Below are 13165 nucleotides of genomic sequence, written 5' to 3'. Positions count from 1 at the left end.
TTTTTTTCTTCTCACCTACTTTTCATATGCATCTAAATTGAATGTATTGTAGTGGATGGAATAACTCACCAGTGGAATACTGAAAGATCCGTTTTCTTCTTTTTTTTTCGGTACTTCACAATAAGCTAGTTTTAAACTTCAACATCTGAGTAAAAAGTTTATTTTTGTTTGAGATGGGGGCAAGTGTTGAGTGCTGTGATGAAAGCCGAGGTGGCAGGACCCTGGCACAGTTACTATTTCCTTAATACAGAGGTACTGTTATTCTGTAGGGGAATGATTCTTTAACATGTTCAGCATCTGCTCATCATCCATTGTGTTGTTTCTAATGATATTTTTCCCTTCAGTGAAAAGTTCTTTCTGTTGTGAAGACTTCACAATTTATATTCGTGAGAGGGATACTTCAAAGACATCAGTACATCCAATTTCTTGGGTTGTTTCTGAATACTTTTGTTAGAATGTGACCAGAATCCCCAAAGGTTACATTATTTTGGGCTATGACTTTCACTTCACCTCCTGTCCTGCACCAGCTCTACCAGATCATGGTCCTTTAACTGACTTCTGTGAACTGCTGACTCCCAGATGCTAACAGAGGCATGGACTGGATTTCATCCAGTCTTCTCTGGAGATTTAATGTCTGGTTTAATGTCATCCTTACTTGTCCCCTTAAGCTCACCCTGATCATCTGCCACTGTGGACTTCACCATTTCTTGAACTAAAATCTCCAAAGGTCACTCAGATGCCCCTCGGAAGTGTTTTACAGGACACAGTCTTTTGAGGTTTTAGCCCCAGCATAAATCTTCCTAGAAGAAGGGGAGGAGTGTCTGTACTTGATATGTACAAACATGTTTCCTAAGATTTAGTGAACTTGAGCTAAAACCAGTAGTATGGATATGCAGCTGCTCCTTTCTTTTGCTTCAACACTTCCTCTGGCCTCATGTTGTGTACCTTGCTCCTCCATTTGGCATTCCTTCTCCCTGTGGCTCAGGGCAGTCATTTGGGACTTAGATACCTCTGACTCCTTGCTCACTGCTTTTTGTGGGCTTCGTATGATGTTTCTTACTCAACACAGCTAAGGTGTAATCAGTCCTTTCGAGTGGAGGAAAGATTTTGTCCAAACCATCCTTGCCTTTCACTGCTCTCTTCCCCAGATGCTGGTATCAGTCTCTGTTTTGCCCCTGTCGAACACAGCTCTCGAGACGGGTGCTCTTCCTCCTCAGTCTCACCTTGTCATACTCTTCAAACAGTTCCTCTCTTTTCTCAGGTTCCTGAACTCATCCTTTCCCAGAAGACCTTGCATAATTTCATGCCTCTGTTTGCACGTTCTCTTTTCCACCACTGGGAACGACCTCAAGCTCTAGTGTTTTCACTGTTGTCTCTTTACTCTCTCCACGTTGCCCTTTTTAGTCATGCATTCATCAGGTGAAACCAGTGGTATCTCATCCCTTCTGTCATTTCTGATATGATGCATTCGAGAAGTGGGTTGTCTCTGGCTTAGTGGAGGGAGTTGGTGATAACTCACTACATATTTTTAAATATTTCCCTGTGATTCAGAACCATCAAGCTGTTCTTCATTTCAGCCTTTGTAGCCTTATGTTCTCACTTGCTGTTGATAGGATCTTTCCCTTCTATTGTTTTTGTATTCAGCAGTTACATTTTGGTTTTGGTTCAGGTATGCTCATGCATTGGCTAGAGCAGTAGCATGCCCATCTTGAGAGACAGGGAGCCTTTGGATGCTACCTTGCTAAAAATAGCAGGATAAAGATCAAGCAAAGATAGCAAAGGTACTTGGAGTGAATCAGAGAAACAGGACTCTTAATTGTGAACTCATCCTGAACACTTCATACCTCAGGAGTGGCTTTGGGAAGTATTTGTGTATTTCTAAAATCCATTCGGAGCTGCATTCCAGCTTGTGGGACGTATCATTGTTGGTAGCATTTGTTGTCAACTCTTACCCTTCCAGAACAAATACTTACTCTGTGCTTGATTGACTGTTCCTGTGCCCATTTTAGCTTCAGCTGGACTTGGGCATGTGATAGTAGTAGTAGTTGTTCTGATGCTTTACTGGTGCTTCTGTGAACATTTGGGTTGTAGGGAGATGTTGGTGCATGTGGAGAGGGTTCTCTTCATGTTGGCATGTATGTGACTCGCAGTGAAATTAGAATAAAGTACTCGATTGAGGTGCATTTTGGTCATTTAGTTGCACAAACCGCATTAAACAAAGTTGAAACTCCTGTAAGATTCCCTGGAGTTTAGTGAAATAAAAGAGGGAGAAGGTTTTAAAACCTGCTTGAATCTATTCTATAAAAAAAGATTTATAAACAAGCTCTTTTAGTCCTGTGTCTGTTTAAATTAGGAATACATTTCCTCTCATACTCTGTCCTTCTTTTGTCCCCTCCTTTCTGTGTCTTTATTAGGCTCAAGTCTTTCTCACTGCCTTTGTTGTTCTTTATATGTGCTTTAGCTGTAGCTGATATGTGCAGTGCTTGATGACAGATGTCATTGTGGCAGGTCTCTGTACCATATGCTCCATGAAGGCTGTGTACTGCCCCAGCTGAGTTTGCTGCTGTTCATCCCTACATCGTAATACGTGTAGTTCTGCTCTGGCCCTTCATTTGTCGTTGCCAAATGAAGTCTCTTTGCCCCGTCAGCGTCAGGCTTTGTTTCGTGCAAAGGCCTGACACTTTCAAGCCCCATTTCTCTTGGTGGGCTTCCCAAGGAGCAACCACCCGATACTGTGTCCCAAGTGTTGGGACTCTCAGTTCTTTAGTGTCCTGCACATTCCTTTGAATAGGGGCTTTGTCTTCACTTCTTAAGATGTCACGTAGCTCTCTGTGAGTACTGGTGAGGTGGAAAGAAAACTGTAAGCAAATTACTGCAATTGACTTTGAAGTATGAGAATGTGACATGTGAGTGTGGAGTGCTTAGCTGACCAGAAGCTGATCTTCTTTTTTTCCTTAGGTTAACTGTAATGGCTTCACAATTGAAGACGAAGAACTCTCTCATTTGGGATCAGCCATATTTCCTGAGTAGGTTGATGTTAATGTTTTTCAAGTTAAAATTAACTTATTTAAAAAAGCCCAAAGATTCTTGCACATCTATGGAAGATGTGCAAGATGTAGATCTTTAGTGAAAGAAATTTCATTAAACACATGATTGTCTTGTTTTAAATGTCTTTGATTAGCAAATAAAATGTGGCCAAAGGTTTGCTGCAGGTTTGCTTAAATATCTGGTGATTTTGGTAAAATTGTGCTTGTAATTTGTTTTGGAGCTTAGATTATGAACTACATGCAGGTTGGTAGGAAACACTTCTTTGGCTAGCAGGTTCTGAACAGGGTCATCATGTAATGATCAAAGCAAAACGAAAAGGGTTGCAGGTGACTTGCTCTATTCACAACTTTCTGTTTTGGCTGGGTATAATCCTTCACCTGGTGTTCTCTTAACAATATCCCTTCTACCTTTGTTCCTTGGCAAACAGAAAATCCCTTTCATATCTTCTTTCAGCCTCCTTGTTATGACAATAGAAAAAATATGTACACGTTTCTTAGCTTTGCAAGTAAACTGCAGATGTTAGCTGCAGTTTGTGGACTGGGGAGCACAGCTCTCTTTAAGGCTGAGGAACATTTCTTCCCTTTAAGTCTGTCCTTCCCACTTCATGTAGCAAAGAAGGATATTTTCCACCCCTGTTCTTTGCAAACCCTGTACTGAAAGTGTTATCACTGTCTGCTTAGGTTGGCTTCCTTGCGAGGCATAGATTACTAGTAGCTTATCTGTGTCAAAGTAATCTGAAACTTCCAGATGCCAAATTGAAGCAGGACCTGATTTTGTTAAGTGCTGCATACAGACAATAGTAGATAGTCCTTGTTTCACAGATTCTCCTTCTTCAGGCAGGCCTGTCTGAAGTCCATATCTGTGATCTACAGATTGGGAATTAAGACCTTGAAATGCCCAGGATCAGAGTCATGGTGGGGAGAGGAGAGAATGAAACCAGGGTGTTCTGCAAACGTGTCTAATACCACCCTTTTTTTTGTAAAGGATCAGCATGCAAGAGCCAGATCTTTTCTACTTAACAGCTATGCCTGTGAGCTTAAAAGGCTGAAGAGACAATTATGATTTTGCTAGAGAAAGGATTAAAATTATACATTTTATCTCAAATAAGCAGCAAATTGCACTTTCTCCAAGCTTGGTAGTAAGGGGGAGTGCTTTTCTCTAGCAGTCCCAAGTTTTTCTGTAAGTTGTGTACTTGTATAAGAGAGATCTCTTCCTTCCCCACTTCACAAATGGAGGCTGTTTACGTTTTCATAGAAGTCTTAGGTTGTGATGCAGCAAAATGACTTCTGTTTTCCTGTATTTGCTTGTTTCCTTTAGGTTAAATTTGTTTCTCTTCCTTTCTCCTCTAAGGAAAATAGTGTGGCTACCAAGGGTACCTAAATAGGATGTAGATAGTTAAGCTGTGTGAACGCCCCTGTTAGCTGTCCCACAGCACTGTAAGAATGGGAAAATAATAACTTGCCTGTGCCTGCAATAATAGGATTTAAAAACTGTAATGATTCATTAGCACAGCCATTCTCCATATCATTACAATAAATAACACTACAACAGGTTTTACCAAGGTTACCTTCATGTTAAGCCTCAGAATAAAAACAGCTTACGGAGGGAGACTGACTCAATCTTTCAGACTTATTTGTAAAGTGATGCTTAACTTTTTGCCTGTTGGTGGTGAGTGAAAAGGTTTACTTTTCTGCTTTTTCAGTGTTGCATTGATGAACCATAGTTGTTGCCCAAATGTGATTGTAACTTACAAGGGGACCTTGGCTGAAGTCAGAGCTGTTAAAGAGATTGAGCCTGGAGAGGAGGTAAATGCACTGTGTTTGAATGTACTCTGTATGCATGCATCCTAAAAGTACGGTCCATTCTGCTTTTCGGGATTCATTTCAATTAATTTAATCATAGGGAGGAAGGATCTTGCTTCTAAGACAAGTGTAAGATGTTGCTATGGAAAGTTGGGGTGGTTCTGGAGGGATTCTCGGAGGCAGCGTCCTCTTTTGTGTTAAAACAAGGGAAGGGCACCTGCAGCAGTCACTGTGTATCTGCCAGCTCTGTCTCACTTTACCCAGCTGTAAAATGAGGCTGAGTTTACTGATGTTTGGCTGCTGCTTTGAAATTCCAAGATCAAAGCAAATTATTACTGCTGTAATAGTTCCCAGTATAATAGTAACGTATTGGAATTGAAGCCAGAATAAACAAGGTCAATGGGGACAGATAAGTCCTCTGACTTCTGTTTGGACACAGCATCCACAAAACATGGGACTTGGTCGTGTCACCTCAGCAGCGTTTGCTGGGAAGTCCCAGGAGCACAGGAGTGTGGTTTTAAGTGGAGTGAAACTGATCAGTGGTGGCTAAAATTCTGGGCAATTGAGTAAGGCTCTGGGTTTACCTTGAAACCTTCTCAATCAAACAATGAACTTGGCAGGGCTGCTTTTTGTTTAAAAAAGAAAATTAAAAAGATGTTAAACAGACTTGAGGAGGATGTTCAAATATCTGCAGGGGGTGAAGATGCGGAACATTCTCTCTGGGGATGGAGTTTGCATAGAGTTTCAATGGCTCATTTGTTCATGTTAATTTAGGCAAGGTTAATGCTGCTCAAAATAAGTTCAGATCTGATTTTGATAACTCCTGTTGCTTCTGAAGTGTGTGGTAGCAGTTTTGAAGGAGGCGAGGGAGGTTATTTTTGTGGATTATAGCTGTTCACCATTGTGAACAAAACGAGTTTATGTGCTGGAAGGGCGAATGATTCATGTGAGCAACTTCTTTTTATGCCACTTACTAACACGATGATATTTGTCTGTGATGTTGGCAGTCGCTGCAAATGCATTGTAGTAATGGACAAGGGCTGATCCTGGTTAGGGAATTTTGCTGTGGAATCCCAGATGTTTTCAGTGGTTTTGGGGAGGGCTAACTCTGCGAGGTAGTGATGTGGAGTATTCACCGTGCTTAGCATATTCTTTTGATTGAGTTGTGTCTTAAAAGTTGCATCAGTTCTCCAGGACTTCCTGGCTTTTGTGAGTTCGCTTTTCTGACACTTAACTTTCTAAACGTGAGGTGGTGGTTTTGCTAGGCCCTGTGCGGTCTTACAGCCTGTGTCTCCATCTTCAGGTTCAGTGGAGTCATTGCATCGCAACGTTTTTAGCGTTTCTGGTGTAAATGCGGTTCCAGCGTTAATTCGTGCTTTGAAAACAGGGGAGGAAAGAGCGTGAGGGAAAGTGTGAGATCCCACAGAATAAGAAGAAGAACATGTACCGTATGAAATTACATCTACATTTGACTTTAAAGAAGAAAGAAACTTTAAGCATAAAGACTGAGCAAAACATTTCAAATAGCTAGAAATGAGGAAATGGAACTAAAGCTGTTCCTCTGTCTGCAAAATGATCAACTGCGCTGTGCATGACATGTTTCTTGGGGGAGATCTCATTTTAAAAATAGAGCATTAAAGCTAGTTGCAGGGGTTCTTTTCTGAAGACCACTGAAGTAGAGGAAAACTTAAGAATAGCATGTATGAAGGGCTTTTAAAATGTTCAAAAGCAGGTTTTCTTTGCTTTAAAATATTGCTGCTGAAGTAAATCTGATATTCATTCTCCTAGAACTGGAGCACTGGGCCTCTCTTCTGAGATCTAAAGGTCTTGTCCTAAAGCTCCTAGCGACTGCTGTTGCCCCAGTTTTTTAGGTTTTCAGAAAGAAAAAATTGAGATTCCAGCCTCCAAAAAAAACCAGGCCACTGTGATTTATCCTAAGCGGGATACCTGAAATCGTTATTTTACTTCTGAAGAGTAGGCATCTCTTTGTAGTCTGACAGGAACCTGAGATTTATGCTGTGGTAGTTTCCTTATCCACACCTGAATCTTGCTGTCCTGGGTTTAAGCCAGGGTAATATTTGACGGAAATTCCATAATGAATAGGAAAGGAAACACTTCTCTGTGAGATTGCAAACTGCAACTCCGGGTGCTGCCGAGAGGCTTGGAATGTGAGGGAACAGGCAGGTGATGTGGCTGCAGGGATCTGCTGCTTGCATGAATATGTAGCTGTCACACTACCTATACCAGAAGCAGTAGTGATAAATATGTATAGTTATACTGCTTTTCACTGATTGCTGTGTTTTTACCATATAGGTTTTCACCAGCTATATTGACCTCTTGTATCCCACAGAAGACAGAAATAACCGGCTAAGAGACTCCTATTTCTTTGATTGTGATTGCAGGGAGTGTGTTACCAAAGAAAAGGTAATAAAATTGGTATGAAATATGCTTCTGACTGGCAAGGCACCTACCCAAGTCCTTAGATGTAATATTCCATCTTGAATTACGTTTTGGAAAGCAGGATAAAAGGGTTGGGCTGGTTTTGTTTTTCTGTCTACAAGACTTTCTGATACTCATTCTTTCCACTGTAATCGTGACAGGTCAGGAAATTTCTTGGGAGAAGCCTATTTAAAGTTGAGCTACAAAGCAAAGATGAAAACTCTGTTAAAAGTAGATAATTACACTGTGTCTACACTACCTGACCAAAAGAATTTAGCTCAGAACTCACTTTTTTTTTGTAACTGCATGTTTTCTACCAGCTCCCAGTGAGTGACTTTTGCTTGGAGCATTTCCAGGGTACAGTCCTGCTGCAGTTCCTGGTTGGGACATTTCAGTCAGTTCTAGGTGACATAGTATGACATTGCTGGATGGTTTGGAGACCCAGCAGAATCCTGCAATGGTGTTAAAACCATCTTCGCATGGACAGGGTGGCCCCTTGTGACGTGCAGGCCAGATATATGTTCATAAGACATATGGTGCCTTGAGAGGACAAAGGCAGACATAGAGACAGTGTTCCTTAAAGCCAGGCATTAGTTATTTTGAAGAAAAGCACTTATGGGGGGCAAAGTAAGGTACTCAAATCCAACAGATACGGAAACAAGTGTACCTGTGCAGCCGTTTGGACCTCCTTCACTGGAGGTCTGAGGAGAACCAAGCTTTGTGTGGCTTATCCGTCGTTCCAGCCAAGATCAGTCTGGTTGCCATCATCTGATCCTTATAATTCCAGGTATTTCCCCCCACATTTTCACAAAGGTGTCTTTTTAAGGGCTGCTTCCCAAACTGACCCGTAACCCTCTCCTTCCTCTAAATGGTAGCATCTTCTATAACTCTTTGCAAACAGTACCCAATATTCTCTTTTGAGGCTGTTCTGTTGATACCATAGTTTAGTTGTGTTTCTCCCCACAGTTACTTTGCTAATTTTGCCACTGAGTTTAATGAAGCCAGGATTTCTGCTGTGATTTCCAACGATGTGTTACTCTTGGGATCACCTGTCACTCAGCATCCTTCAACTCCAGAAAGAGTCCCCTATAGCCCTCTCAGCTGGAAGATGAAATAATAAAGGAAAAAGACATCTAGCAACAACGTGAGGCTTAAACAGCAAAAGGTTGTCTCCAGATTGCAACCTACTCCTCATGGAGTATAGTAAGTTAGAAAGATAAGAGTAAGTGGAGCTGTCCAGCAGAAATTACAAAATATGTGGAAATGTGTCCGTAGATATGAAGATCTGTATTTAATATCATCTCATTTTCAAATGAGCTGTCACTCGGTGCTAGGCCCAAGGTATTTGGGCTTTTCTAGCCTTAAAACTAAATTAGTTTTAATCCTTAATCTCTTGTAAGCGGTGAAATTTCCGATGTAAAACTACTTTCACAAATTTAAAGTAGTGATTTCACAAATCACAAAATTGAAAAGCTCTTGGATCTTTCAAAAGAAAGGGACTTCATGGAAGTAGAGGATGGCAGATGAACTGGAAGGCACAGAGGATTCTAGGTTTCCTAGCCAAGGCTTTAGAGAAAAATTGCAGGTGCACATTTTACCTTTGTTTTTAAGTTCTTTGAAGAGCTTAAGTCCCCATCTGTGTCTTTTTATTAGAGTAATTTTGTGTAGCAGGTGCACCTTTATTTGTAGGGCTTGGAACCTGATTTATAATGTCTATTGTGTTTCCTTCAGGATAAAGAGAAACTAGAAATCTGCAAGCTGAATGATCCTCCATCAGCAGAGACAGTGTGGGACATGATCAAATATGCCAGGAATGTGATTGAGGAATTCAGAAGAGCCAAACACTACAAATATATCCTTTGTCTCACCCTGACTCGTCTGGCTTGGTGCGGGACCTAAAAACCTTACCTGCTGGATTGCTTCTGAGGTACCTGCAGCAGAAATGGTATAACCATTAGAAGTTACCTCTGTCCTCTTTGTGTCTGAAAAGTTGTCCTGGTGGTGTGGGATTGTGAGACCCTGTGTTTGTTCCTTCCTGTGTGGTTCTCAGTTTCTAAGAGTGCAGCATGTGGCTGTCTCCACACAACAAGCCAGAGGCTGGAGCGAGTGTAGGTGTGTGCTTGCGTTACTCTACTGTCATAGTGCCCTGTTTTGAGAGAGAGCATGTGAGGCTGCAGCTATTGCTGGGGGGTCACAAGCCTAGCTGTTGTAACAGTGGTGTGACACAGACAAAAATGCAAGGTTCATTGGGCCAGAAGCAGACCAGGCTGTCTCATGCCTGATTCACTACCTGCTGCATGGGCAATTTCACTCCCCCTTCTTCTGACATATTGTTGATGCGGTGGTGATCCAGGAAAGCTGCTTTTTTGTTGCTTTTTAAATCTGAAAGCTAGTTTTGTAGAATATCTGAGTAGGAGGGGAACAGACTCATGAGAAGAATACTCTGAGTGTAGAATACCCCTCAGAGTAGCTGTGGGGTTGTAGCATAGATGCTTTGATGCCATTTGAAAGAAAAGAGGACTTCTTGAGAACCATTGTGAACAAGGTCAAGTCTGTGCTTCTTTGGCATTACCAGGTAGTTGTCTAATGAGAGGCCGTCTATTTATTGGGTTCCTTGACTTCATACCTCCTAGTGAATTACTGGAGATCTGTGAACTCAGCCTGGACAAGATGGGTGCAGTGTTTGAAAACAGTAATGTTTATATGTTACATATGATGTACCAGGCCATGGGTGTGTGTCTCTACGTGCAGGACTGGGAAGGTGCACTGCGTTATGGGCAAAAAATTATCAGACCATACAGGTAAATATGAGACTCCTTATATTTTTATAGTGTGCTAATTCAGTTATCTGAATAATGAAGACAAGTTTGGGCAGAGATCACTTCTTTCAGTACATGTCATATAAACATGGCACCCATAACATCACTGCTTGAAAAGGAATGTTTAATGCTGGGACAGATTTTGTTTCTGTCAAAAAGTGGTCTGCAGGATATAGCAGAAGGTGACTGAGAGCCTTGCTTTGTGTTCTTAAAATAAGTCTGTACCACCTTGGGGACTATGCTAGTTCTGCTTAGCTAGATTGTCAGGTTTTTAATATCCTAATACTTGACTCAAGCAGAGCTTCAGATTGCATCAGGTGATGGAGGCAAAGCTGTTGCTGTGCCTCCTGCCTTCTCCCAGTCCTTTCCTTTTTCCAATATCCCAGGGCTGGGGCTGAGCAGCAGAGGGAGCTGGAGCTGAGCTCGGCTCTGGCGCTGGGAGGCTGTGGGTGCTCTGAGGTCCCTGAGCTCCACTGTCCTGGAGCTGGAGGTGTGGGAGATGCACAGGCTAGAGGACGGTGTGGGGCAAGGCAGCACACAGCCTCTGCAGCGAGAACTCCATCCCCTCTCCAATCAATCCTCCTGTGTTGTTACAGTAGTGATCTCCTTCATCAGAGCCAGCCAGTTACGTGCTGTATCTGATCCTGCCATAAATCTCCCAAGCAGATTCTCATCTTGAGACATCATTTTCTTGCCAGCTGGGGGGAGTGCAAGTAAAGCTCTCCCTTTGGAGCAGATGCCAATGTAAAGTCACAGATCACTTGGCAGAGAGCAGCGATACAAAGAAGGAGCCAACATTCCCCCTTCTCGGGGTGCAGTACTATTTATCTTCCCTGGGACTTGCCCAGGTCCTCTGGCTTGGAGCCTGGCATTCCTTGGAGTCCGCTCTGCTGAGCCGGACTGTGCTAGCTTAGTGTGAGCACAGGGTTGTGTGTGTGCTGTAGCGCGGCTGAAGGCCCCTCACTTTCCTTTGAAGACCAACTCTTGTGGAATAGGCAGAGTTACTTCTGTGGCTCCAAAACCTCCTAACAATGCAGCCTCTTTCTGTAGCTGGCTAGATTAAAACTAGTGGCAGAAAGTCATTGCCATCTGACAGCTGTTCAGAGGCATATGGCAGTTTCAGTTAGATTCCCAGTGGACAGGCGTCTCCATCCCAGGCACAACTGGCGCTGGCTCCTGGCAGTCACAGCAGTGGGATGAGCAGTGAATGGGCAGGGGCAACGAGAGACAGCTTCTTGCCCCCTGAGAGGGATACAGGGGCTGGGGAAATGCAATGAAACTGCCAGGTTTGATCAAGCTGAATCCCTTTCTCTCTTGCAGTAAACACTATCCCCCCTACTCGCTGAATGTTGCTTCCATGTGGCTGAAACTGGGGAGACTCTACATGGCGCTGGAGAACAGACCGGCTGGAGTTAAAGCCCTGAAGAAGGTATTTATTTCCAGGTTTCTTCATTAATAGTACCAGTTCAGGCATGGGGTCATTGAAAACACTACGTGCTCCTCTGTCAGCAAGCCTGGCTTGGTAGGAAATGCACCATGTGTTAATAATCTATTTGGTTACTGGATTTTGGGCTCAGTTTTCCTTTTGGAAAGGTGCAGTATCGGTCTTTTGTTGCATGCAAGGGGTCTTGCCTTGTCGTGATGGACTTCTGCAGCAGCAACTGGAGTCATATGCTTAAAGTCATATGGACTCATATATATGCTTAAACATTTGCTATATGTTCTTCCCTGAGCTAGAGCTGTGCTTGTGTAAATGGAGAACTCCAGCTTCTCACTTGCTAGGTAAGGACAGAGAAAATGCTTGGCTCTTAGAAAAGGTACATAGCGTTTCCATGAAGCCTGTGATTTCTATATCCAAGTTAAACTAGGCATGCTTCGGTGGTTATTTGTTCTGGAACAAATGGATTTTTAAATAGCTGAAGGGAATTCAGTGCATCTGGTAATGCTGAAGTTCAGCATTTGGGTTTACATTTTTCTTCACCCCTTTTTATTAGTCTATTCCCTTATTCTTTACGTTTTTCTTATTAGGCTGTACCCTGTTTCTTGACTCTTGTTTCTTGACTCTCTTCCCCTTGTAGTTGTTGGACAGAAGTTTGTTGTCATTTCTTAGGCCTCAGTGACTACCGTAGCATATAATGACTTGGTGTGGAATGGCACCATAGTTGGTTTTTTCTTCCTTTTTAGATGCTGGCAAGTTTCTAGCCAGCAATAACAGAGCCATGCAGCCATGGTGAAAGATACTACACGAATATATACTCTAAAACTTAACTGTTACCTACTTCAAATTTAACATAGGTTTTCCTTTGCTGTAGTGTTAAAGCTTTGGCTAAAACTGGGAGTTGTGCCAGTAGGAAGGCGGGCTGGGGGCTGGGAACTGTAGGTAGGTTTGTTGGCATAGTTCACTTACTTCCTAACACAAATGTTTTCTAATGACTCACTTCCAAAAGCAACCTACAGGAACTGCCCAAAGTTATCCCAGCCCCTGCCGTTTGGGATTTAGTGGAAAAACAAAACCATTGTTCTCTGTCTGTTTGCAAGCAGCTCCTCCAGAAGGCCCTCCTCCTTTCTTCTTTTGGGCAGGAGCAGCAGTGGAGTCAGTTCTCACTGCTCCTGAGGTGGAACCAAAGGCTCTTATTGCACTGATTTAAATATAACAGCATAATTCCATCAGAGTGTCCCGAGGAGAAAATGACTACGTGCTCTGAGGGCTGGAATGCCACCATTCCTTGCTTGATCTTAGCATGGTGGGCTTTAAATGGTCTCAAACTTACTCTGAACTTGCTTCTTTCAGTCCTACCTACTGCTGCCTTTTATTACACCTCTCTGAGGCCACTGATATCCTTTCTCAAGTGGGAATCTCGCCTCTGCACCCACTCCACAGTGCAGGGTGAAGAGTGGCAGGGAGGTGCATGTCAGTGGGTTTGGTTGCCTGAAGTGTTGGCTCTAGGGAGCAGAGCAGGGATGAGCAGAGCAGCCTCTGGCCAAACCTGGCAAGATTATGCTTTTGCCTCAGCAGTTGCCTGAGCCATTGCTTCCTTGGGGAAGCAGTGGTAGCCC

The 13165-nt window shown here is 42.9% G+C and overlaps 1 protein-coding gene across 1 annotated transcript in view; it reads left to right on the top strand.

The window, feature by feature from the left end:
- Positions 1 to 13165, top strand: part of SMYD2 (SET and MYND domain containing 2) — a 29822-nt gene that overhangs the window by 15793 nt on the left and 864 nt on the right. Inside the window, exons 6-11 of the mRNA XM_030499878.1 lie at positions 2959 to 3026; positions 4751 to 4853; positions 7164 to 7274; positions 9021 to 9141; positions 9916 to 10090; positions 11429 to 11537. Of these exons, the coding sequence (XP_030355738.1) occupies positions 2959 to 3026; positions 4751 to 4853; positions 7164 to 7274; positions 9021 to 9141; positions 9916 to 10090; positions 11429 to 11537 (687 nt within the window). The remainder of the gene's footprint in view (positions 1 to 2958; positions 3027 to 4750; positions 4854 to 7163; positions 7275 to 9020; positions 9142 to 9915; positions 10091 to 11428; positions 11538 to 13165) is intronic.

This window comes from Strigops habroptila, chromosome 10 (assembly GCF_004027225.2).
Source record: "Strigops habroptila isolate Jane chromosome 10, bStrHab1.2.pri, whole genome shotgun sequence".
In the NCBI taxonomy this organism is placed as follows: domain Eukaryota; kingdom Metazoa; phylum Chordata; class Aves; order Psittaciformes; family Psittacidae; genus Strigops; species Strigops habroptila.
The sequence above is the reverse complement of the archived record's forward strand: the minus strand, read 5'-3'. Positions and strand labels throughout refer to the sequence as shown.